Genomic DNA, 25263 nt, shown 5'->3' on the forward strand with positions numbered 1-25263 from the left:
TGGAGGAAGCCCTAGCTCTGGGCTCCAGCAGACCCCTGGAAGGCAGAGAGCATGGCAAAATGGTCGACATGAGAGAGGAACAGCTGAGTCTCAAGACCTGGTGAAGGGATCCAGATACTTTACAAATCAGAGGCTTCCCTGAGCCAAGGCACAAAGTCAGTGCCCTTCACCTCTTTCCTACTGATGCCTTTTCAAGGCAGGCAGGAGATCCAGTCCCTAGAGCGCAGCCTGCACTGTGTAGCATCCCTGTCCCTGGGACCTACCTTGCATGCCTGCAGCTGGGGCAGCTTGTGAAGGCCACTGAGCACTTGCCCACTCCTGGGCTGGCAGCCTCAGCCATCTGGGCCTTCCTGAACTTCTTGGAGGCCTGCACAGAAGAGGCCAGAGCCCGGCCAGCAGTGTGACCCCAGAGTCTGCAGAAGTCTCTGATCTCCTCAAGCAGAAGAGATTCTGGGGCTGCTAGCACCAGTACCCACCTCCCTGGGGACAGCCAGAACTTAGCCAGGGCCCAACACAGCCTTGGCTCATGTGAATGTGAGGGAAAGGTGCAGTGAAGCTGTGAATCCTGAGGCAGAACTGATGGTTAAGAACAGGCAAATGAGTTTGAGGAGCAAGGTGTAGCATCTGAAGGTGCAGTGAAGAGTTTACAGGGTTGTAACCTCATATCCTCCTTATAACCAGGAGGATAATGGGCTAGATAGACCCTCACTTGGATGCAGTATGGCTGTTTTTTACCTAGTAGTCCTCCTTCCTAAAACAAATAGCTGGCAAACTGCCCTCCCTGTTCATAGCTTTGACTTACAGCAACGTTCTCCTAGATACCAAACTGTATCATGCAGAGGTTACTCTTCAGCTCCCAACATTGTCAACTTGCTTATTTATTACAGGTCACAGCTGTTCACAGTTTCCTTGGCTGATCTTTTCTGACACCTGTATTTGCATCCTGAAGTATCAATGCTCTGCATCCTGGTTAACACAACATAACAATGTTGTTAAAATCACAGCCATCTTTCCAAGGACTCCTTCACCTCACTATGCATTAAGCCATAAAATATCAGAAACTGCTTAAGGAACTACTACCTGGACAGACTTGGATCTTCAGGGGCTGTGAACCAGTCCAGGCATCAGGCTTGGCATATTTATCTGACTTCAGAATCTAAAGTGGGAACATCACTGCTAAACTTACACATTGATCTTTCTACATCTGGTTTCAGCTGGTCAACACTCCTGCCTCAACCAACCTTTTGCCTGTAGGCTTATTTTTGACCCTTGATTCCAGATCCTACTCACTGGCAGCCTTTTAAGAGAATAAAGGATAAGAAAGAATTACTTGAACTTGTTTCAGCATGGCACTCTCAGGAGAGGTTTTGAGTCCCATTAGATTTTGGATAGATCTGCTGTCTCACAGCTATCTACCCACTTCTTTTATCTATGCTGAAGTCATAAATGAAGAAATGAAAGTATCTGAAAATTCCATCTGAAAAGTGTGCAAGAGTTGGCTTGACTCTGCTCCCACTGACACAAACAGACATTGTATCACTCTTTCCAATTGGAGCGTACAGTTAGGCAAACACCGAATGCCTCAGAAAATCCAATCTTTAAGCTTTGCTGAAAATGGCACACTACCAAGAGGATTATGTTTGCTGCTAGTGCTGTCTCTCTGCACTCTTTCCAAACAGTTTCTTCTTCCTCTATTCCACTAAACAACCTCTTCCTGCTTGCTCCCATGGCATACTTTCCACATTACTGAAAAGGAATAAAAACTCAAGTCATTTCCTTTGGCACAGCATTTAATCGTGAAGGATACTACCACATCTCTAATAAGAGAATGATTGTACATTGATACATTCAAGTCTTGTTTTGTCTCTAGACATGTCAGAGAAATACATTTGTAAGATTGGCTTTGATTTGGATAACCTTTCAGGAGGTTCATATTCTTCCCAAATTCCCTGGCCTGGATATCTCACAAAACTAGAATTCTTTGCAGTATTTCCATAATTTCCATTTGTTATTCCTGCCAAAACCAGTGAATAATAAAAGTGAAAACATTCAGAAATATGTTTTCAACCCTCTTAAAAAGCATTTAACATTGAGCTGCAGTTCCTGGAAGAAGCAAGAAAAGGTAATTGTGCAATATAGCTTCAAGGTCTGGAGAAGCTTCAAGAATTCATAATGAAGCATTAAGTCAAATGCAGAGGGAGATGGGTTACAGCACCTGCATCTAGATGGAGATGCACAAGATAGCCACCTGCTGTGCTTGGCTGTGGGTTATTGTAGGCACCTGGGAAAAGCATATCTCTATCTCCTGTACCATGAATCCCAGCGAAGGATGAGGCTTTCAGTGCTCATAACTCCTACATTTTTGCCTGACAGAGGCACCAAGCAAAGCTCTGATCATACCACTCCCAGAGATAACATTCCTCCATGCAGCAAGGGGGAAGCAAGAGACCTGACCTACTGCCAGTTCAGTGAGCTTAAACACTTCTATCTACTCAAATATTTCCATGATCTAGGGTTAAGTGATTAGATATGCTTATTCTGGTATTAGATAGCTGCACCTAGTACAGCATCCTTTTCTATAGTTTATTCTTTTGCACCTAACAATTACGGATATCCACCATAATTTCTATTTCATCATGTTCAGAAAAAAAAAAAAAATTACAGATATGCTGACTCTGCTGAAAGCCAGGTAAGGTTTTTGAAAATGAGCACCTGAAGTATATGTCACTGTTTATTAAATGCACACACAGTGTCCATAGATATGCAAAACTTCAATAGATGGGAGAAAGTATAAATAAGATGTTCCTGCTAAAATAAACAACATGATGGAAGGAAAGGGATACCCTCACCTACATTTTTAAGAACTTGACAAAATGTACACCAACATTCTTAAAACTACTATGTGGTATTTATCAGTTCTCCAGATCTGTAAATTTTTAGGAGTACTTAATGATCAATATTTTTTCTCCATTATCACCATTCTGAGAATCTGTAATACACAGGAAAAGAAATCCTGCAACACCATAATAGAGCAGAACAAACTTGAACTTGCATCCATACTACAGCAAGAGGATTCTTGGATACAAGGTATCCTTACCTAGTGATTGAGGTATACATGTTTGAAGCAATAATAAATTCAGCACTAGATATGGAAAGATGCCTTGTAGTTTACCATTTATTTGCCAGGGTTTGTGGGTCTTTCCTCTGATGGATTAACCCTATACTTTCTCTACTATTCCTTGTCTGCAAAGTTTTATATTGCACCAGTAGACAGTAACAAGGACTACCTTTATTTCAGAGAGAGACAATCTCTCAGGTGCCTCTCAGTCAGCAGGGAAAGGGTAACTCTGCAGAGGAGGACACAGAACAGACACTTAGCAGAGGTCCTCTAAACCTGCCTCTACCCTCCTGGCCTACAGGGAGAGCCTAGGGACAAAAGCTGCCCCAGCTGAAGTTAACCTTTTCCAGTTCTTCCATTAAACCACTAAGATGCTCTTGAGAAAGATTAGCAGGTACATATCAAACCTTTTCCAATTCAACAGAATAACCCAGGCCAACCACACATAAAAGCCAGGATGATGTGGCTGATGCTCCATGCTTAATGATAACTGTTTTTAAACCAAAATTGACTTCTGGTACCTTAAATTCACTGGGCAACAATTGCTGTTGAAAAATTCTTCTTCATATAATTCTTTGAAAAGGATTCCTTTTTTTTACTGAAAGCAGCACACAGAAGGGGTGAGGGGGAAGGGCAGACAGAACTAAAATGCTGTTTGTTTGACCTTAAAAGTAAAAATTAGCCATGGATTGCAAGATAGAAAAGTGACATTAAGAGAACTGCAAAAGCTGCATTTTCTTTTTTTTTTTTTCCCCCAATTAATTGATAACCCTAAATACCTTTTAGGCTCTTCATTATTAAAAAAATAATAAAATCAAATGTTAAATAGTTTGTACAGCCCTGAACAATGACAAAACATAGCTTCTTTCAATTATAATGCCACTGCACTTTCTAGTTGTGTTTGTTGCATCACTGATCTGCTTAATAGATACCTCCCTATAAGAAAATAGCTGTTTTATAATTGCAACCATTTCATTATTCCTTAAGAAATGTTCTGCAAAGATTATTCTTTAGTCAATTCTGTAGGTAAAAGTAGTAAACTATTGTTCAGGAGGTAGCCAATGCCTAAGAAGCTATATCCTGTGTTTCATAAAATCGACAGGAAGATCTCCACCGATGTCCACAAATTGGAACAAGGTTCAGCATAGAGTGCACTAAATGGTATGCAAGAAGAGTCTATAAGAAACCTCTAAGTCACTGAACATATCTGTTATTCCAAGCTCTACTTAAAAGCTTGTACTGCTCACCCTGAGATGGTTGAACACAAAAGCTGAAAGTGTCATTTGCTGCGCACCTCAACTTCAGCAGAGCATGAGACATTGAGGCAATGATTAACTAGGGAACAAACAGCATTTTCTTATTCTGGTGTTGACCTTAGGCTCATCTTCCATGTGACGCATTCAAAAGTAAATACATAAGCTGTGCCATTGGACCCTCACTGATCTAATGTTTTTACCTATTGGCTACAGAATCAGGTCATCGGAAATGTACTATGCTTGACACCTTGTTTTTCAGACAGCTCCCAGTGACAGTAGCTGCTACTCTTCAGTACATAGGTTGCTCTTCCTCTGAGTGTAATAAGTTAAGGCAGTTAAATACACAGTAGCTTTATTTCAGCTGAGTCCATGATAAGGGCTAATAACAGTTTTTACAAAGAAATTCAAATAAGACACGTAACCACCTGGGCCACTTCTCAATTTAGCCCTTAGTATTAGTTTGGAACAATTTCACCCCTTTTTCTTTATGCAAGATATTAGCATATTACATGAAATAGTAATTTGGGGGACCATATAAACTTGGGCTCTACACCAAAAACTATGTTCACAGTATCAAGGAGCTGCACAATAACACATCCCAAGACACACAACCCACAGGATACTATAGCTGTGTAAGCCTGTATTCAATACTAGTGTCCTCACAGTCCTCATGTGATGACAGATTAGCCAGCAGGTTAAGCTACCTTAACAATTCAAAAAGTAGCATCAGTGCAAAAGTAACAGCCTTCACTGCTTGCAGCAGTGGAGAAAACCGTCATAACGTTCTGTAGCACTGGCTAGCGTTGACAATCACACTACCAGCACCCCAGGTTGGCTTGCTTTAAAAATCCTGCTGGTATCTCATCCTCCAGCCACTTTTAAAAGAATTAGTCCAACAGCAAGGGGAGTATTTGAATCATTTTTCAGATTACATGTGGATCTAAAATGAGACAAATTAAACAGTGTGGCATCATCTCTAAAAGAGAATGATGTTTTTGTGATTTCAGGAAGCACGTGTGCCCTCTTTGACCCCATGCACGGTTCCATTAAGACAAAAAGTCCCAGTGGTTAATGCACTCTGAAGATTTAAGAAACCGGTCTCAGATTCCGTGAGAACTTTGATACGTAACTAGTCTTCATTTCTCATGAAAATTGGGAACAGTACTGCTCTACCTCAGAGGGTTTTTTCAAGGAGTAAACAACTTAGCACTGACAGAGTTTCAGATACTGTAATGATGGGAATGACGTATGATAACCCTTTACTGTCATCAGTGCATATAAATAGGGAAGAAAGGTATGATTGGAGGAGCATGATATATCACAAAGAAATGGGAGGAGACCATATAAAAGAAGAATGAATATCAAAAGTGTGAGTGAAGGAAACTCACTTCAACTGAGACACACAAACACACATTACCCCCAAACTATGAAGAAGCGTTACACCCATTTGGCTCATTTCAATGAAATTTTCTTTGTTCTGTAATGCTCTGCTAGGAGAGATCTTAATGCTGTCTACAACTCCCTAATGGGAGGGTGTAGAGAAGAGAGCCAAACTCTTCTCAAAAGCACATTACTAGAAAGACAAGAGACAAAAGGGCAAAGTGGAACACAGTAGCTTTCAACTCAACGTAAGAAAAAAAGATTTTTACCACAAGGGCGTTCAAACACTGGAATGGGGACCCAGAGAGGCTGAGGTATCGCCACCTTTGGGGATATTGAACACTCAGTGGGCCAAGGTCCTGAGCACCCTGATTGGACTGGAGGGAGGGCTGGACTAGCTGACCTCTGGAAGTTCCTTCCAACCTCTAGTTTTTGCCAAGACTTCACAAAGGTATGTGTGTTCCCATTCACCACGAGTATTTTCCTGAATTTCTATTTAGTACACTACAAATAACAAAATCAAGCATAAGACCTCATGTTCCAGATTGCTTTTTTTTTTTTATAGCTTTTTTGTTTCCTTGTTTTGAAAGAACAAGTTATCAGAAATAAAGCATTATTTTTTCTTTATCAGTTTTTCACAGAGGTGGGAACCCCCCACTCCTCCAAAACCCTTTTTTACTTTTCATCACACAGGATTTGCATAAGCCAATGGAAAGCACAAAATCAAAAAGCATCATCAGCTTAAATAATTCATAAATAAAACTTCCAGCTTTGTATTTATTAGCAAATGATACATGCCTAAGTATACAAACACACAGGCTGGGTGTGAAAGCACCTCCAGGGGCAGAAAGCTCTGAACTCTGAGCAAACAATTGAACATGTTATTGGAGCTATGTGTCAGCAGGAGCAAGAAAAGTTTGGATGTCCATTTTCTAAAGGGACAACTTGACTAAACAAACCACAACTATTATTTATCTACCCCTGGAAAATGCGTACAAAAAATTAGCAGCTCACCTAGTGAGTGATACGTGAACATTTATCTAAGTTTAAATAAATGGGAAAAAATTAGAGCAATTTAATTTGATTTTTCCCTCCTAAAATAAGTAGGCTAAGTGTTGGTTCAGCTAGTGTAAATCCACTGAAATGCTTGGATCTTGAAAGGATCAATTTTCAACATGCCTATTTAAGAATGCAAAGTTTCCTACATAATGAATTACACCAGGTCAACACCAAGTGACTAACTCAAGCTATGCAGTTGTTCTTGAACAAAAAACAAATCCACAAATGTACTTGCATGTCATTAGCTACATTTCCACTGTTGCTTTCTGACCAAGAGGCTAATGTAATCAAACAGTCTATATGAGGAGAATCACATGTAAGTTTTTGTGCAGCTGTTTAAAAGTGCAACTGCATGATAGACATTACAGACACTTTGCTTCCTTATTCACTCAGTACTCACTACTTATTTTTGCAGAACACTATCGGCCGCCTTAAGCACCACTTTTTGTGGCACACTTCCAGAGCAGTTACCAACTCTTCTTGTGGAATCAGTGCACAAACGCAGCAAACCATAAAGTTGAGTATCAAGTAAAAGATTTATTTCTCAATGAACGAAAGAAAATATTTTCACTAGAAAAACTTTAAAAGAACTGTGCTTATGTTTTGATCTATTTATTTTGTTTTGTTCACAGAAAATACTGCAAGAAAATCTTTCACTTAATTAAACCAAACTCATTGCTCTCCATACAAAGACCTCCCATGTAAATATACCGGACAGCAAAACTCTTATGCCTATACCAGAGAGAGTTTTCACTGATGTAACCTAGTTAGGATCCACTAGCAATGAACAGATAAGCTACCCAATGTAGAAAGCTTGCATAATTGTTTGTCTTGGCTTTAGACAGACAGACTGGTGAACTGGGTTAGCGCCACTAGAGACTTTACACTTTCTGCACTACTACAACACAGTGCTGCTAACCTGTATTATGTAGAGGGAAAGCTACCACCAAGCTCAGAATGTGTAATTTGTTCCTGAACCACACTTTGACTATACAGAGTGGAAAAAACAGACTGAGCCATGTCCATGAGTCAGTTCACTGTCGTACAAGTGTGCCAACACAGCAAGCAGGATAAACCCCAAAGCACAGCGTTCTCATTGTCCTTTCAGCTATGCTGTATACACATCACAGGAGATAAAATGGCTAGACTTATTTCATAATGTTACTAGGAGTTAAAACAAAACAAAAAAACAAATGAAACAAAACACACAAGATACCAGGGAGAAAACAAACTTAATTTGTAGTCTTTATTTCTTGCCTGTTTGAGGATCTGGTTGGAGGCAGAGGGGAGGCATAACTAGGGCAATCTAAAAGTTCTTCAGAACAAAGTCTGCAGATAGCACAATACAATGCATTGCCCCTACCTGACCTATTTGGAAAAATTGGGAAGGAAGTTTAAATTATCAAAATCATTTGAGGCACCTGTACATTTCCCATAAGGATCAGGACTATAAGACTGGTTATAAAGAGTGACTGTTTTATATGAAAATTCACCCGCAATTTTGACCAACTATGCTCTGAAATCCCCCCCCCCCCCTAAAACTGAACTACTGTATATTTGGAGGGCTGGGAATATTAATTTGGGAGATGGCTTTTTTTTTTGAGGGACAACGGAGTTTCAGATACTCAAATATTTAGAATCTACAATTCAGTTTCTAAATATACTTTCACCAAAGGAGAAGCCAAACATGACATACTATTCTGGTAAACACTGTTTATTGTTTCTTCTTCCATCCTATTTATGGAAAAAAATATTAAATAGGGAAAACAAAAAGGTTACGACACATACCAGTGAAACCCAGGAAATTCAAAGCTGAAAGCTGTTGAAATATCTGTCCCAAGTTAATTCCACTCCTCTTCCTGTTTTTTATATATACACCATGGGACTGACAATGTTAGCCTCAACCAAACTTCCTGGCTTGCGTTTCAATCTGTGTAACTTTGAAGTCACGTAAACACAGGTCGTCCTTCCTGTCCTCATGTCGCTCTTCTTGATCCTCCTTCAGATGACAACTGTTCCCTCTGACCTCTCCCTGTAACTTTTCCCTCTGATAACCACCTCAGGTACCTCCATCAAATTCTGTCACTACTGACTTGCAATTCATCAACAATGCAAAGGTTACTGCTGCTTTCCTGGCCCTCTTCCCTTTTTCCATCAGGTTGTCCATCATTAGCTCTCTCCTCTCACTCTGCTTATCCTGACCAGCCCCAGCCTCTCCTACCCCAGCCCATACACCCAACTTGCCCTCACTCTTGCAGCTGAATGCTGGGGGATGAAACCCCATGACTTTGTCAGCTTTATTCCTTGTACCTGTAAGTCTTCCATCCACCAATCCAATTCTCTTCACATTTTGCAGTTTTCACTGTTTTCTACTTCCTACTAAAGCTCTTCTTTTCCACCCCATTCTCCCTAGCCATCTGCATAAGCATCCTGGAAAGACAGATGTATTTCATATTATATGACATCTCCAAGATCTGGCATTTTACACAGGTTTGAGCAGCCTTCTTGTCCCTTCCCCTTCTTCCAATATCACATTTGTATTTGAGAAGGTCATCCAAGATGATCACCCCAATAATTCACCTATCTGCTTCTTTCCTCAAGTCCCTCAAAAGACCAGGACATATATACTCCCATATATAAAGAGGGAGGTACTGATGCTACAGTCACCAACTGGCTCTTACAGTACAGAGAAAGGCTTAAAGCCTCTCCCAGGCTGTCTTCATCCAGACAAGGAAGAAAGAAGGTCCTCCCCCTCCCTAGATTTTGGGATGAAGAGTTTTCCTTTCTCTGACCAACCTATTTTTGATCCCCCAGTGGTATAGGGAATATCATCATCGCCAAACTTTGCTTCCTCGGCAGCATCAGCAGTCACATCAAGACCCATTTGATTACTACTAAAAGTTTCTCTTTCCTTGCTGGATTTATGAGTTCATAGAAGCTACTAGCAGGGGAACTCCTGAAGAAGGAAGTGTGGGTGTTTAATTCTCCACTGTTAGTTTGCTTGTGTAAACAATTTATTTTCTCTCTCCTGGGACAAAGTGTTTCAAAATAAGTGTTTTAGAAGAAAATAAGCCTCATTTACTGAAACTGGGTCAAAGTACTGACAACAGCAGACCATTCTCAAGTAAACCACATTGGTGACTCCACATGTTTACTGTATCAGGGGTTACATTATGTACATAGGTCAGATAAAGAGTTTGTTAGTGTTGTTTTTTTTTTTCTTTCTGATCTGAATCAAATGCGATAAAATGCAGAAAGTGAGGCAGCAGTCAGATGACAAGATATTTTCTAGGTTTAATTCTTGCTGACACACTGGTACCAGAAGATTCCCATGACTGCTAGCAACAAACATTGGCAATCATTGCGTGTGGGGAGCTGGGACTAAGTGTACTGGGATACAGGTTTACTTGGTCCTTTTACAAATGAAGCTAACAAATTCCATCATTCACTTTCTGTAGATAATAAAGAGAAAATTGCCAATGCATGAAAATAGTTCTTGGGGTTACACACCACAGTTTCAAGACTTAACATGGCATTATTTTATTGGTTCTACATCTGGTGCCAGTTATTTTTATACAGCTTCTTTGTATAAATTCAGCAACATGGAAAAAAACCCCTTCAAATTGTATCAACTACTCTTAAAATAAACGCCAACAAGGTCATTTCTCTCTATTCTTCTGTATCTTAGCTATGATGTATCCCCTGCACAAACACAAACCCATGTCTCTGGGGAGTCACAAATCTCTCTAGGGAGTAACTTGACCTGCTGTGACTGAGCTAGGGGAATTCAATCCACCCCTAAAACTCATTTCATTCCCATTCTGCCTTCATTCCAAAACCACCACACCAAAAGGCAAATCAAGGAGGAAATATCTTTCTTTCACAGTCCATGGACAGGATCACTGTCCTGCGTCTCCTCCTACTTGCAAAGTCCTACCCCAACCCCTACTGGAGAAGGTGAACATGAACAATGCTCAGCAAGGAGCTGGTATTAGCCTCCTCCTAAAGACAGAAATCAAGCATACTCCATTATTTCCCCCAAGGCCTGCGCACAGGACAACGGGAGCTGTCCAGAAAGACCCTGCTGAGGCTAACACCCCATGCCCCTCAAGCTGGCATTTGATGCCAAGTACCCCTTGACAACCAGGAAAGCGTAAGCCTAGAGGGACTGCAGGTCTACTCTTCCCATCTCCTCCTTCAACAGCCCAGAGGGGCTGTTACAATCAGTTGGGCTTCCTAATGCCACTACAGGGTTCAAGCAGGTGCAAAGCTCTTTCACTTGCCTTTACAGCCCAAAGTGTTATAGAAGCAGCTGCTGTCAGCTGCCAGTCTAACTGCATTCAGTTCATGTTTCCCACATTTATTCTTAGCCTGAAGGGCTAGAACCAATTTTTTTCCCCATCTCCCCTTCAGATAAAAGTTTTATTCTGCAGAATATAACTGCAGTGGTCCCTCTCATCATCCAGGGAATCTATTGTTTGGCCAGCAATGCATAGTGGAAAGAGACCCAGATTGTAATCCACCTTTAAAAACATATAAATCACTTTTCACACTGCAATTCCATTTCTCCTTCCACGCTTTGCCCATCCTGCCAGTGACATATTAGTCTAAGCTTTCTACCATTGCTGCTTTGTACAGCACCAAACACAGACGACCCTGTGCTACCAGCACTGCAGAATTCAGCAGCAATAGCTACTTGTTTGAAGCTTGCATGTTCAATGAACATTCAACAAGTTCTACTCATTAATCTCTTGATCAGAAATGCATTCCAAGCACACGAGCACCTTCAAACAGCTACCATGCTTCTTATCAGCTTGCCACAAAAAAGCATCTCTCTCCAATCTCCTCAAATGCATAAATTCACACAGAAATACACCTAGCCTTGCACTCGCACATTTCACACCTACATTCAAATTACACCAACACCACCGTGTCATGTTCAGGCCTGGGATAGTAACAGTTTAATTTGCCATTTCATGACCACCAAGGCTGGAACTTAAGAGACTGCCCCTGGAAATGATAACTTAGCCACTTTCCAACAACCCAAGACATTTATGTGTAGCCTTGGGAGGTCCGGCATTTAAATGATGATCATCTTATGTGCAATTTGGAATTAGCCTACACATTCACAACACAGACCCAAGGACTCAACACACTAGAGTGGCACTGACTCCAGTGCAGGTACTTTGCTGAACTGGATCTGAAAGAGGAAGGTCTAAGGCCTTGCTAGGGTTAATGACTGTTTGAAAGGCAGGGAAAAGATGCTAGCCTAGAAATGGGTTTAAGTGGCCAAGGCAAATAACCATATTGCATTCAGTTAAAAGCTGGCAAGCTTGAGACAAAAAGCTTTCAACTGACAACCAGCTTTCTATGCTAGCCACCAGACAGGGGATAAATAAAAGCAAGGGATCCCATAACATGCTGAAAGAGTCACCCTACGGCGTCATACATAACGAACTTTGTCAAAACTTTACATGAGCTATCGTAGTGGAGATAGCACATTCAGACTAAATAAGGCTTTACAGATGTCAGGGATAGTGTATACAACCTGTAAGTTGCTAGACTTAGTGTTTTACTTTTGTCAGGACCTTTACCATAGTTTCAAGAATTAAACGCGATCTGTTGGCCTATGCTGCATTAGCGCTCCTTTAATGAAGTGCGTCGATTAGGAAAAGCATGAACAGAGAAAAACTGATGGACCATCCATAGCTAAAATTATACATATATAAACACCTTGCTGAATGGGAAGCTTACTGACATGAGCTGAACCTATGATCTATCTTTCTTAAATTCATTGTCCTTTTAATGCACCAGTAAAATATTCCAAATGAAGATTTCCTCGAGCGAAATAGAGGCTATCTTCCCATTCTGTTGGGCCCAAAGGGCACACTCTGCCTCCACACGGAGGAAACACGTGTAATCACTGTTACAAACCCATCCCTGCCTGAAAAGGAAACATCCTGACTGACAGAACTGTCCAAGGAACACGATGTCCACCCACATGGGAACTGGAAGGCCCAAAATAAAAACCTAAAGAGTCTTCCCATCACAACTGATTCGTTGCCTCCTAGCAGGAGTTTTAACTACACTGATAAGCATATGCCTTTGCAAAGGAAAAAGTAGTATGAAACAATGTGTTGATATTAAGACTAATTTCTTCAATTCACTACTTCCAAGTTAGTGTCTCCATCCAGCAATCCTCAGTTAAATGTACTACTATCCTAAGGCTTTTCCTTAGTTCTACATTTTGTACTCCAGTGGTGTAACTAAAAGCCTGCCAGGAACATTATCGTTAATTAGATTGTCAACTTTAGAACTAATAATGTTCTAGCCATTATTAGAACATTATTAGTAACTATTGAAAGACAACTATCACCTACTGTCTGTTCTTAAAACATGCAAAACAACTTTAAATGCTAAGCAAAACACAGAACATTACAAAAGCAATACACAGAGCATCAGTGAAATTGTACATATTCCTTGGCCTGAAATAAACCTTAAATAAAAGGTTGAATTTAGACATAGCTCTCGGGCCGTGATACTAAATGAAGAAAAAAAAAAGCCTCCAGCTCACCGTGGAGTAGTAAATGCAATAGTTCTCAAGTCTAGACTATGGCATGGCAAATAGAAGACTACCAGCAGTAAAGGAAAATGCCCGGTATGTCTGCCAAAAGGGTGTGCACATGCTAGTATACTATCTTTAGCAAGGAACAAGACATGCAAGATAGAGCTAAAACACTTGTCTGGCTTCCAGAGCTGCTGTTAACAATATAGGAAAATACACCGCAAGTGATAGCTAACATATGTCCAGTCATTCACGAAATACAAAGGGATGAAATAACGTTTTTCACATAGCCATCAAAAAATTAATGCGCACTACAACAAACCAAATATTTATCTTGGCAGATCATGCCTTCTGGAAAAAAACTTGCAATAAAGTTAAACATTTTAAAGGGACATACTGCAAAACAAATGCTGAGAATATCTTGGTAGGGAATTCCTGCCAAAACGGATGAGCTGTGCATTTATCAGTGCAACAAACACAAATTAAGAATTTTTACAGAACCACTAAATAGAAAATTTGAATTAACCAAAGGAAAGCTAGCTGCTCACTTGATGGTGAATCTTAATTTTTTTTTCTCTGACCAAGTAAGCCAAAAATTCCAAGCAATGCAGTTTGCAAAGAAGTATATACTATATAAAATGAAGACCACTGATACAAGTCAGAACTGAAGCTTTCTGCATAATTTCTCATGACGAGTTGGTAAGACTCTAACATTGCTGCTATGCAATAACTTTTGTTCATTGTTTTTATTGCATTAAAAGTTCCTGGATTCTACCCCACTTCAAAGTAGAGCCACAGTCTATTTCTCACATGACAGGGCAGGCAGGGATGGCACCTTTCTGGGACATGGGAGAGGGGCTAGTAGACTCTTGACCTACATTCGTAACTGACTTAACTAAACAGTTTTACAAGTTCAACACACCTAACTACTGGAAAAGTTCACTCATGGCTCAAAGATAATTTTCTAAAATTTCAATTATTTAAAAGCAGTTTACGAAGACTTCAGCAGCAACTCCCAGGTCTAACACATGTTCAGAGAAACACTTCAGGATATGAGTTTTACTGCAGCTACTATTTAAATCAATCAAGTTCAAACTACTAGCAGTAGAAGTCACAGGACTGAAAATTCACATTTTCTACTCACAACTCCCAAAACTGAACTCTTGCCAACTTCCAGAACAACTACCATTTTAAACAGCTGTCTCTAGATAGATGCTAGGAAAGCTTATGTACAAAGTTGGGGTTATACTGTGCCACATGGGCATACATAATTTAAATAATCCACAGCACCCTGTGGGTTCCCGGACAGGCAAACTAACAGGTGTGGTCCTCAGCAAACACACTGCAAGAACCTTGGCTTCCTTCTCCCAAGCTATTCAAAGTGTTCAAATTATGATTTCTCATCTTGTATTAACTACCATGAAAACTGTGAAGAAATTATTATTTTTTAAAGCCCCAGCTGTAGCTAAAATAGTTTATTACAAGAATTTAGTGAGTGTTGGTGTCTCATAGTTGCCAGTATCTAACCGTTTTCCTAAGAAATTACAGTCTCCGCAAGTTATGCGTCATAAAGCATGCTAAGGCCCCAGCTGGCAAAAGGATGCATGCTTATTTTTGTGAAGGTTATGGTTTTGTTTTATGGTTGTATTTAAAAAAAAAAAAAGAAAAAAGATAAATTCAGTTTAAAAATTTAACTTCTTCACAAAAAGTGGTGAGCAGTTTCCCACGCAAGCAGATCCAAAACTGACAGCAGGCATACCAAGACCTCAGTCTGGGCCTTATTTAATTCCTAAGTTAAAGTTATCACAAGGCTCACTTACAGAATCAGCATGCAGCTTAAGTAAAAGGCAGCACCTTGCCACATTGGCCCAGGGGCACAGACTGAGCTGGAAAACAACAGCTGGCAATTCTGTCCATTACTGCACACAGGAGAAACCCACCCCATGACAGAACATTTGGCTTTTGCCTTAAGCACCTGACCAGGCATGTGCAGGGCAGGAAGATAAGAGAGGGTACTCTTCTAAGGTAAATAACATTTCTCCATGCACTGACTCAATGAGCTGCTCTGATCGCTCATTCAAACCTGCCTTCTGCTATCCTCACAAGCTCCACAGCTCTGAGTCTTCATCTGAACCAGTAAGCTCAGTGAGAAACACAGTCAAGTCAGGCAAGAAAATACTTCCATTGCTTCCACACATTCATTCTCAGATGTATTTAAATACAGGTTTTGGCATATGCTCAAAAAGCATCACCCATTAAGAGAAACTATTAAGAAAAGGATTAAGACAGTGAGAAGGCTATGGATCTGCAAGCAAGTTAAGAAACAGAATGTCAGCATATGTAATACACATCATGCATGAAAAGAAAACCAGTAAGACTTTGGGTTATTTTCATGTTGGAAGTATGTTTCAACAAAGTCGGGGTCAAAAAGCCCTGGAGTTAATTACTGGAAAGCACAGATTTGTATTCAGCAAATATAAAGTAGAAGCCAAAGACATCATTTTGGATGCAAAAAAAGTAAGAGAACCATTTAAAAGTCCAAAAAGTTTTTGGTTTTTCTTTTCCTTTACAAGCCACTTGTGAGACTGTCTTTAGAGCCCTGTGTTTAGTCCTGGGCATTTGGCCAGATGACATTCACATTCTGGAGCTGCTGGAGTGAGGAGCAAGAATAGCTTTTTTTTTTTTTTTTTTTTTTTTTTTTGAGGAAAGCCCATCAGAATAAAGTTGTTTCTGCCTCTAAACCTGTATATATGAGATTGGGGGAGACGATTATTAGCACCGCTCACCAGAGTCAATTTGCAGTGCTCCACTGGTTATAATGGAGCAACAGTAATTTGCAGCTAAGGATTTGTCCCTTAGTTTTTAAATACCATACAATACGATTCAGTGCTTCCAGACTTTTCAGAACTCAGGAAGACAACACCTGCTTATGTGCAACGCAGGGTTGTTACTCTTCAGAGACAAGTTACAGGTAAGACATCTGCCAAGAACTTTCATTTACAAGGCTATTTTGGAAACCCTGTTCCAAGATTGGGAGGAAAAATGCACTTCCTTTGTCTCATCCTACCCTCGTTATACATCATCTTCACAGACCAGAATCCTCCATGGTCCAGAACCATTAACAGTCTTTTCATGCAACACCCAACACAAATGCGTTTGCTATTTCCAAATAATGTATGATAATTACATATCACATGATACTGTTATTCCTGCCAAAGGACTGGTAGGACTCCAGTAGCTTCCTTTTGCTGCTTTCCCTCTATCATGGCAAGATTTCATACTCCTTTCCCATATTCACACTGATGGCAGAATCCCTACCAGCTTCAAAGAGAACAGTATAGCATTAATGCTCAGTAATTCTTGACAGAGCTAATTCTTTAGAACAGCATTTCCAAAAAAGAACAGAATGAACCTACCAAGAGAACACGACTGCAGGTCCACAAATTCTTTTCCTCTATGTGTAATTTCTCTGCTGATCTCAAGGCAGAAAAACAAAACCACCAAAAATTCACACCTGCTTTATCAGCCAGCTGCTTTTCAAAGCATTGCAGTAGACAGATGACCATTTTCAAATAATTGCAAATCAAACTAACTTAGACTGAATAGCAGACAAAAAAATATTCCCCAACTTCTCCTAAGCACACAAAAAAGGATATACAATCAGTCTTGCAATTACGAGACAATCAAATTTAGTCACTTTTCTTAGAGAACACATTTAAATCTTCCTGCAAACTTTCAATAAATGATAAGCGAGAAAAAAAAACAAAACAGAAGTATGACTTTAGCCACCCTGCAAAATTTGCATTTTTATTTAAAAGAGTTAAGCATGGGTTTTACATACATAGGCTCATAAAAACTATAAAAGGCAACAAAAAGTTACAAGGATAAAAACCAAGCTCTTGGGCCTGATTCAGCATTCACAACTAATAGCATAAATTCAGGAGCAGCCCTCTTGAAGTTAACAGAGCAAGTATAAAACTTACTGTCAAGAGAGGAGAACTCGGCCTGCCCTCAGACTGAGGAATGATCCTCACAAACAACAGACTTTCCAAGCATTAGAGATCTGGGGAATACTATGCTATATTACTCTGCTTTTTGTTTTGCCTGAAAACTTTAGGCAACAACACTTGCCTGAAAAAAAGGCAGTTACTAACACTTCTGTGCTGAGGCTCCTGCTCTGCTTCCTCTGCCTCCTCGGGCACCAGGTGCGGGTTTTGGAGTAACCCCCCCTACCCAGTGCTGAGCCACACAGCTCCTCTCTCAGCCACCAGCCCCTTCACCAGCCTCCTCCTCCTCACCCAGCTCCCACCCAGGAGCTCTTCTCAGCCATGACACCCGACGAACGTGAAAGGCAGACCAGCCCTGCTTCCACAAGAAGGGCATCAAAGGGGAGCCTTGGCCAGAGCTGCTGGAGCGATGGGGACAGCCTGGGGCCCGCCATGCCTGCCCACACCACAGGGACCACTGGGGACGCAGGCCGCTGCCACAGAGGGGGAGGCCCTCACCTCCACCACCACCAGCCGGCCCCACAGGTGCAGGCCCACTGCCACTCAGCTGGGCAGGCTGGAGGAGCACACTCGTCAGGACAACGTTTGCCGCTTAGCGAGTCGACCCTTACCCTCTCCGACAAAGCGCTGCAGGCCAGAGGGTGACATCTCACAAAACGGCCTGTGCTGCATGAACGCCTCCCTGTTACTGTACTCTCACAGGGCAGCTCCACACGCACCACCTGCTCGCGGAGCGGCAGCGCGTGCTTTACACACGCTTTCCACAAGGGCTGCCGTGACTGGGTCAAGCAGCGCAGTGCAGTGCCTGGATGAGGAAAGGACTTGTGCTTCCACGCTGCACAAACCTTTGTCTCCATCTTGCCAACCACATCATCAGCTGGGAGAGCAGGTGCTTTTCAGGGCAGGAGGTCCAGTGTGGAGGCGGCCGTGGGCTGGGACTCGCCGTGATGCCTGGTAGGTCCTTCATCACCTCTCATTTCTGCGGCAGCATTGCGGAACAAGAAGGCAGAGGAAAGACTGTACGTGTTTGTCTTGGTCTATCTACAAGAGGCCCTCTAAGCCAAATTAAAACAGGCTGGGTTATAGAACAGAATGTCTCCCCTGCCAGGTAAGTATCACACAGGGCCCAGACCAAAAGCAGGATCAGACCACATAAGCACTTCGGATTCTACAGCCAAGAATGAGAAGCAGTAGCAGCCGCCCTTCCACAAACAAACCGTGTTGCGGCTCACAGCAGCCAAGAGACAAAGAAAATTCCACATCCCTGCCAGCCCCTTCTCCTTGTCCTGCTCAACCTGCAAATACTCAAACTCCTGAACAAGTATGGTAGGCTGAACCAGCGTGCCTTAGCATTGGGTAACTGCAGGTGGTAGAACATCAGATAAAACTAATGACCGTAAGTAGTCCTACTCTAGGTCATAAGCACCATAAACGCTAAGAAGGGGACATGACAACCCTTCCAGCTCTCACTAATGTGCTCCATAAGAAGATATAGGATAACTGTATTGCATTAAGTGTCTTCTGTAGCATTTTGTGTCAGGAATAATTTATTCTCAGTGTTCTAAACTAAGACATGTATTGGAAATTAGAGCCCCATATCCATCCAATTCCTACTACATCACCTCTGTGTTTTGTTACACAATGACAAAATAACACAAGGTGCCAAGTATTTAGTTACACTTCCATCCCCTCTCCCGATACACACTACTAATTGAATGATAAGCAACTTGAACAAAACAGTTTAACAGGCAACACTTGACTCTGCTTAGCATTTTCCCCAAGCAACTCTTAAGTAAGGAATTTTAGAGGTTTTTTAAGACACATCTCGATAAATCTCCAATTACAGATTAGAGGTATGTAAACCTCTTATTTTCAAGATCCGTATGGTATGCCAGGTATTTAGAGCCACAGGCAAGTCCTGCACAACCATGGAGCCTGCAATACACATGAACACAGAACCAGTTTTCCGTATGTTGCTCCACTCTGTGCTTGGAGTCACTATGTCTGGAAGGTAAGACCATGATTTTGCTGTTAAGCCCCTTTCAGCTCCTGATCCAGAGGCCCTCAGTGATCCTACAGGGCTAATAAGCTGTGTCTGCAGTTTCATAATGTTTGCTAAGAGAATGACCAAGACCACATCTACTTCATATAGTACTCTTATCAGTTCCTTCCTGCTGATGGGAGATGATTTACATTACTTATCACTATGATGTGACAGCTACATTATTCTAGTAGATAACAGAAGCTCTTCAACTGCTATATTGACAGTACTGTTCTGCCTTTTTTTGTTTTTCTTTTTTAAAAGCAGTAGCTCCCTTGTGAAAAGTTCAGTCACCATACTATTGATTCAGTGCCTTAGTAACTACTATGTTTGATCTATCCTTAGAAACAATCCAAAAATGCCCTGAGCCTTAAGTAAAAGAGCTAGAGTCATCTTCTACATTAGACCTACTTGAGAGCAACAAGAGCCAACTTTCCTGGTCCTGTTAGCCACACACCAAACCACTCACACAGCTGATCACACACTATATGTTTCAGTGAGCTAGGGAGGGGGACACTGGAGCAGAGTTTCACACAAAGACCACAACCACATCTCCCAGGGCCTCAGAGCTGGAGCAAGGGACCCCAAGTTGGCTGGGAGTATATCAGGGTGATAGAGCAATCCACCAAAGTCAGCCACAAGAGCCCCCCGACACACCTTATCCAGCCACGCCAGGAGCACAGGCTGCCAGCAAACCCCTGGCCAGCACAGCCTCATACCACTCATGTAGCATAGCCCTGACGCAAGAGAATTTGAACTTCTGGAAAAAAAAAAAAAAAACCAACCAAAAACCCCACCACAAAAAAAAAACAACCCCCCTCCCAAAAAAATACAACCCCACCAAACAACCCCACAGCTGGGCCACCTGTGGTGTGAATAGCAGAGATTATGCATTCCTAGGTTTGTACCCTATTCAGCACAAAAGTCTCCCAAGCCACCAGAAGTTTTTCAAGCAACCTTGAAATTCTGAAGCTTAACAGGATCAATTTCTCAGCACAGACTAATATTTATGCTAGCTGTCCTTTTAAAGTCTTAAACAGAGAGGAAACCTACATTTCAGCTACTGCACAAACCAGCCTTGGCAGACTGACCTACCAGGGATACCTTACCCTGGAAGCCCATTTACAACAGTACTCTCTGATTCCAAACCTGCTGAGGGGCAAAACCAAACAAACAAAAAATCAATTTACAAGTTTACCAAATATAAACAGATTGAAACCTACAGAAATCCCTTGAAGAAAAAAAAGTCAGCCTCAGAACCCATTTGGTGAGTCCGTTCCTAGACACACATAGGAATCTCGTTCCACATGGCTGTTCAACCATTATTTTCAGAAGAGTCAATGTTGCTGATATTCTTGGTATTTATTACTTAGTTTATGTTTTTAATTAACACAAAGAACGAGGCAGTGGATTGAATACAAATCCTTTCAATGAAGTTAAATACATCATAGGATTACATATGGTAAAACTGAGGGGACTGTTCCATATAAACATCTTCAGAACCACAGCACAATTTTCTCACATAGCTCTCTGATAAACAGACAATCTATGTACCATAGTCTTCCTGCTCATTTAGGTAAATATTCAGGTCCCAAGTAAGCTATTAACAGTTAAATATTTTTAGAGCTAAACAGATCTAAAACTAATGAAACTTAACATAGATCTGGCCTGAGGAAAGGTAAGAGCTTGGTTCCACAGCAGTTAGCATATTTTAGCCCAGCAAAACACAGAATTACTCACAGAGTCAGCACAGACGTAGCTGAATTGAAGTTGGAGTTGCTGCAGAGCGGTAGAGTCTACAGCTAGCTCCAAGTACCTGCCCTTCTAAGCACTGCCTCATCAGCCTTATAGCCTATACCTAGGCAAACGTGCACTTCTGCAAACGCAATTAACTCGAGTCACTTGACAAGTCCCTCAGCTGTTCCCCACAAGCTGTGTTCTAACGGAGAAAGGACACTCCTGCAAGCACTGTCCTGCTTACCCCCAGGGGCTTTTGCCCACACAGAAATACCCAGGTGGAAATCATGTTTTGCTCCATCATCATCAACAGAGCTGTGCTGGGAAAGGCACATAAAGATGTTCCTTACTTAAAAGGGCTTAAGAGTTACGCTTCAGGAAATAAGCAAATAAAAGAAATGAGAGCCGAGTAGCTTGGAAGGAGGAGAAGACAGAGGAATCAAGCTAACAGAAGAAAGCACACCTGCTTTTCCACATATATCAAATCAGACCTGTGTGATTTAAAATAAATTTTTACCATAATATTTACAAGAAAATATTGAAGAGGAACTGGCAAGACATACGCTATATCCCCATCTTTTGGGCCCCTAGAACCCCTCCTCCAGTCAGAAAAGGGATGCAGATGCCCAGACTGAGAACTCTCCGTTAAGCCTGGCTAAACTACTCTTTACAGCGTGCACTGCTGTACTGCCCACAGGCCCTAAGCTGGGTTAGCACCCCGCTGCGAACACGCGCGAAGCTTCTCCTTCCAAGGCTGTGTGACCTAGTTACACAGAAGGGAAGAGCAGCAGGAGGGAGGCTGGCCGGACGGCACAGCTGGAAGCGAGCAATGAGGGTCCCCAGCCAGGCAGGCAAAGGCAGGCAGGGGAGTCCCCCGCCAGGCAGGCGGGCAGGCAGCGGCCCCGAGCCCCCCGCGCAGAGGCCTGGCGCCGAGCGGCGGACCACCAGCCCGGGCTGCGCGGGATCCGCAGGACGCCCCCCAGGAACCGCCGCGGGGGGACGGGCCCCGACCCGGCCTTCCCTTGGCCGCGGCCACCGCAGGAGGAAGGAAGCAGCCGGGGGGGGAAGGGGGTGAGGAAGAGAGCACCGGCTGCAGCCCGGCTCCTCACCTGCGTCCCGGCGGGGCAGAAGGCGATGCTTCCCAGCGGCCGCCGGGGCCAGCCCGCGCCCGGCACCGCCGCGGCCCCGGCCTGCGCCGCGGCCCTCGCCTCCCCCGGCCCGCCCGCTCCCGCTCCCGCGGCGCGTTTTCAGGAAGGCGGCTTACCGACGGCCGCCGCGGCCCCCCTCCGCCCGGCGCCGGCGGGCGCGCCCCCGCTCGTCCCCCGCCACCGGGGGCCCGCCGGGCCGCGATCCCCGCAGCCGCCCGACTGCCCGCGTCTCACCCGCCCCTTACTTACCTCACGCCGCCGGCCAGCAACGGGCAGCGCTGGCGGGAGCCGCCCCCGGCCGGGCCGGGCCGAGGCACGGGGAGGGGCCGCGGCTTTGTGCCCGCCGCTCCGCTCCGCTCGGCTCGGCTCCGCTCGGCTCGGGCCGCCCCTCCCTTCACCCCGCAGCCGGCTCCCCCCTGGGGCCAGGCGCCTGCGCCATGCGCCTGCCTCCCGCTCCGCTCCCGGCCTTCCCTCGGCAGCCGGGCCCGGGTCGCTCCGCACGGCCGGCCTGGCGACGCGATCCTCGCCCGGGCCGGGCCGCGGGGGGCCGGGAGGCGGTGCTGCGCGGCGCGGGGGCTGCCGCGGGGCAGAGGGGAGCTTCCCGGCGCCGCTCGCCTCACGCCGTCCGGCCCCCGGTCCCGCCTGGCCGCCCGGCGGGCGCAGCGGGAAGAGCCGGCAGCGGCATCAGGGACGCCCCGAGGACGGAGAGCCGGGGTGGGCTCCCGGGGCGCTCCCGGAGCCCGGGCCCCTCCTCTGACCGACCGGGCTTAACACCGGGCAGGACGCTGTGCGCTGCTGCTCGGCGGAGCGGCCCCGCCGTCTTCTGCGCGAACGGCCGGCGCCAGCTCCTGCTCTAGGCGTGCCCCGTTACCTTCTGGGGGGAAGGGGTGCTCTCCTCAGATACCTCTCTTGCCAGCTGTAGGATTCGTCCGATGCACGCTTTTCACTGACTCGGGCTGGCGAACGGGGAGAAAATAAATCACAGCGCCCATTCCACGGTTCATTCCAGGATCCTAACGCTCAGTGTGTCACAAGTTTATTAGATTTATTTCAGTGCAAGTTATTGCAATAACAAAACAACGAGAGCAAGATTTTCCTTCCAGTCTGGCAGCTGCTTTCTCTGTAAATAGAGTACCCATTAAAAATGCTAGCAACCACACTGAAGATGGCAGCCAACGTGTCAAGCGTGATTAGGAACGCGTTCAAAGACACACAGCAGTGGAAAAAAACTACTTAAAGAGGGTATAGCAATTCCAAAATTCAGACCATTAAAATGAAAGGTGGATACTACCTAGTTTTCAGGAAGTAGGGCAAAGCAATGCGGTCTTATTTACAAGGTGGTGACATTTACATTAATCCACGGCTTCCGTGAAAGTGGCTGTTAATCTTCAGGCATAAGAGACCTGGTTGGCTCAGGGATGCAACCGCTTAATTAATCTGAGCAGCTTCTCTTGCTGCAGCTTTCATGTGATCTATAGCTGTCTTTTGACAGAGAGGTGTGAAGCTTTTCTGGCGTGAGCTGGAGGCAGCTGAAGTAATCCTGCTTGCTGGTTGTGAAAGCAGTGGCGAGTTCTGCAAGGTGTCCCAAGGGCCACTGAAACCCTTCTGCTCCACATGCCACACGTACCACACAGAACCTCAACCTTAAAAAGCATTTATCATAAGGGATACTGTGACTGACTTTTCAGTCCTGCTACCTCTGGAAGCTCTTGGCGTTTATCCAGGTAGCCTAGCAGATGGTCCTGAAGTCCAGTTTTGCAGTGCCTCGCTTGGCATAGCTGTCAGAGCCCTTGGCTACCCTTACAAGGACGAGCAAGACACCATTGCCCCTCAAATGCATTTGGGAGCAGTTCAGTAAGGTGCCTGCCAGCTACAGAGGAAAACAAGAGCAAACAAGAGGCAGTAAATGAGAGGTAGGTTAGGACATAGCCTGTCCTGCCAAACTGGGGCAGAAATGAGCTCTAAGGACTGGACGAAATTTACTGGAAAATACTTTGCTGCATACAGCCTTTCAGGTACCTGAGATATTGGGCGAAGTTTCATGGCTCATGTGTTCTTATTTATCCCTGATTGAGACAGACAGACAGACACACGCACACTCACTCACTCCAGCTGTGAGCATCGGGCTTGGTGTCATTTTCTACACATACAGCAAGCCTGCAGAAAAGCAGATTTTTCCAGGCCCTGAATGGCTGGGCTGTATTTATCATCATATGGGTGTGGGACAGAGACCAATATGTAGGCAGAAGGTTTTAAGCATTGGTGGGATGCCCAGAGGACTTGACTAGTCCGGACAAGAAATGGCACTTAGCCTTTCCCAAGCTGCTGCATTGCTGCATTATACACCCCTGTGAGGTGAGGTGAGGGAGGTTTTCCCACGTAATTTGGTTTTGACTGGGCCTGGGCAGTATGTACTTTAGCTCTAGAAATCAAACCACCTGTTTCTTATTTCCATCACAAGTACAGAGGAAAACTGTGTTACCAGGATCTCCAGTGTCTTGAGTAGATACTGCGGGGATAGGACACAGACTTGCTTATCTGTTGTCACACCCTGGCAACTGCAGCAAGGAGCAGCAACTATCAATTCCTTCAGCTAGCTTCTCATGTGGTAGCGAAGATTCCTACGACAAGAGACTTTCCTCTTCCACTGGCTCCTACCCTAGAAGCCTGCCACAAGGCTGTGAGTTCTGCAGGAGGGAGAAGAGAAACTGCAGCAGTTTTTTACAGGAAAGGCAGATGACTCACTGGGATTTATCTCCTGCATGCTGAACACGTTGCTGCTGCACCACAGGAAGACCTGTGCGGTCTCCCAGCTGTGGAGGTGCACCCACCCCAGCCCTCCAGAGCCTGGTCATGTTCACTGGTGACTTCAGAGTGATCTTTTCTCACCTTGAAACACGATGTGTATTTCAGTTTATAGCACGTGACAGCGATTACTTCAGTACATTCAAA

General features: G+C 43.9%; 1 protein-coding gene across 8 annotated transcripts in view; it reads right to left on the bottom strand.

Moving 5' to 3' along the window:
* LOC142034287 (sodium/potassium/calcium exchanger 3-like) overlaps window positions 1-25263 on the bottom strand; it is a 282832-nt gene that overhangs the window by 58948 nt on the left and 198621 nt on the right. The window contains exon 1 of one of the 8 annotated variants that reach the window (XM_075035265.1): window positions 22561-22831. The exons of 3 other annotated variants lie outside the window; for them this stretch is intronic. Coding sequence is in view for 1 of the 5 variants with exons in the window: in XM_075035264.1 (XP_074891365.1) it covers window positions 18231-18242 (12 nt within the window). In the remaining 4 variants the exon portion in view is untranslated. Of the gene's footprint in view, window positions 1-18230; window positions 18258-22272; window positions 22389-22427; window positions 22540-22560; window positions 22832-25263 lie in introns of those variants that run through there. 4 more of the 8 variants (XM_075035268.1, XM_075035267.1, XM_075035266.1 and 1 more) reach the window with 4 other exon arrangements.

The sequence above is a fragment of the Buteo buteo genome, chromosome 9 (genome assembly GCF_964188355.1).
Source record: "Buteo buteo chromosome 9, bButBut1.hap1.1, whole genome shotgun sequence".
In the NCBI taxonomy this organism is placed as follows: domain Eukaryota; kingdom Metazoa; phylum Chordata; class Aves; order Accipitriformes; family Accipitridae; genus Buteo; species Buteo buteo.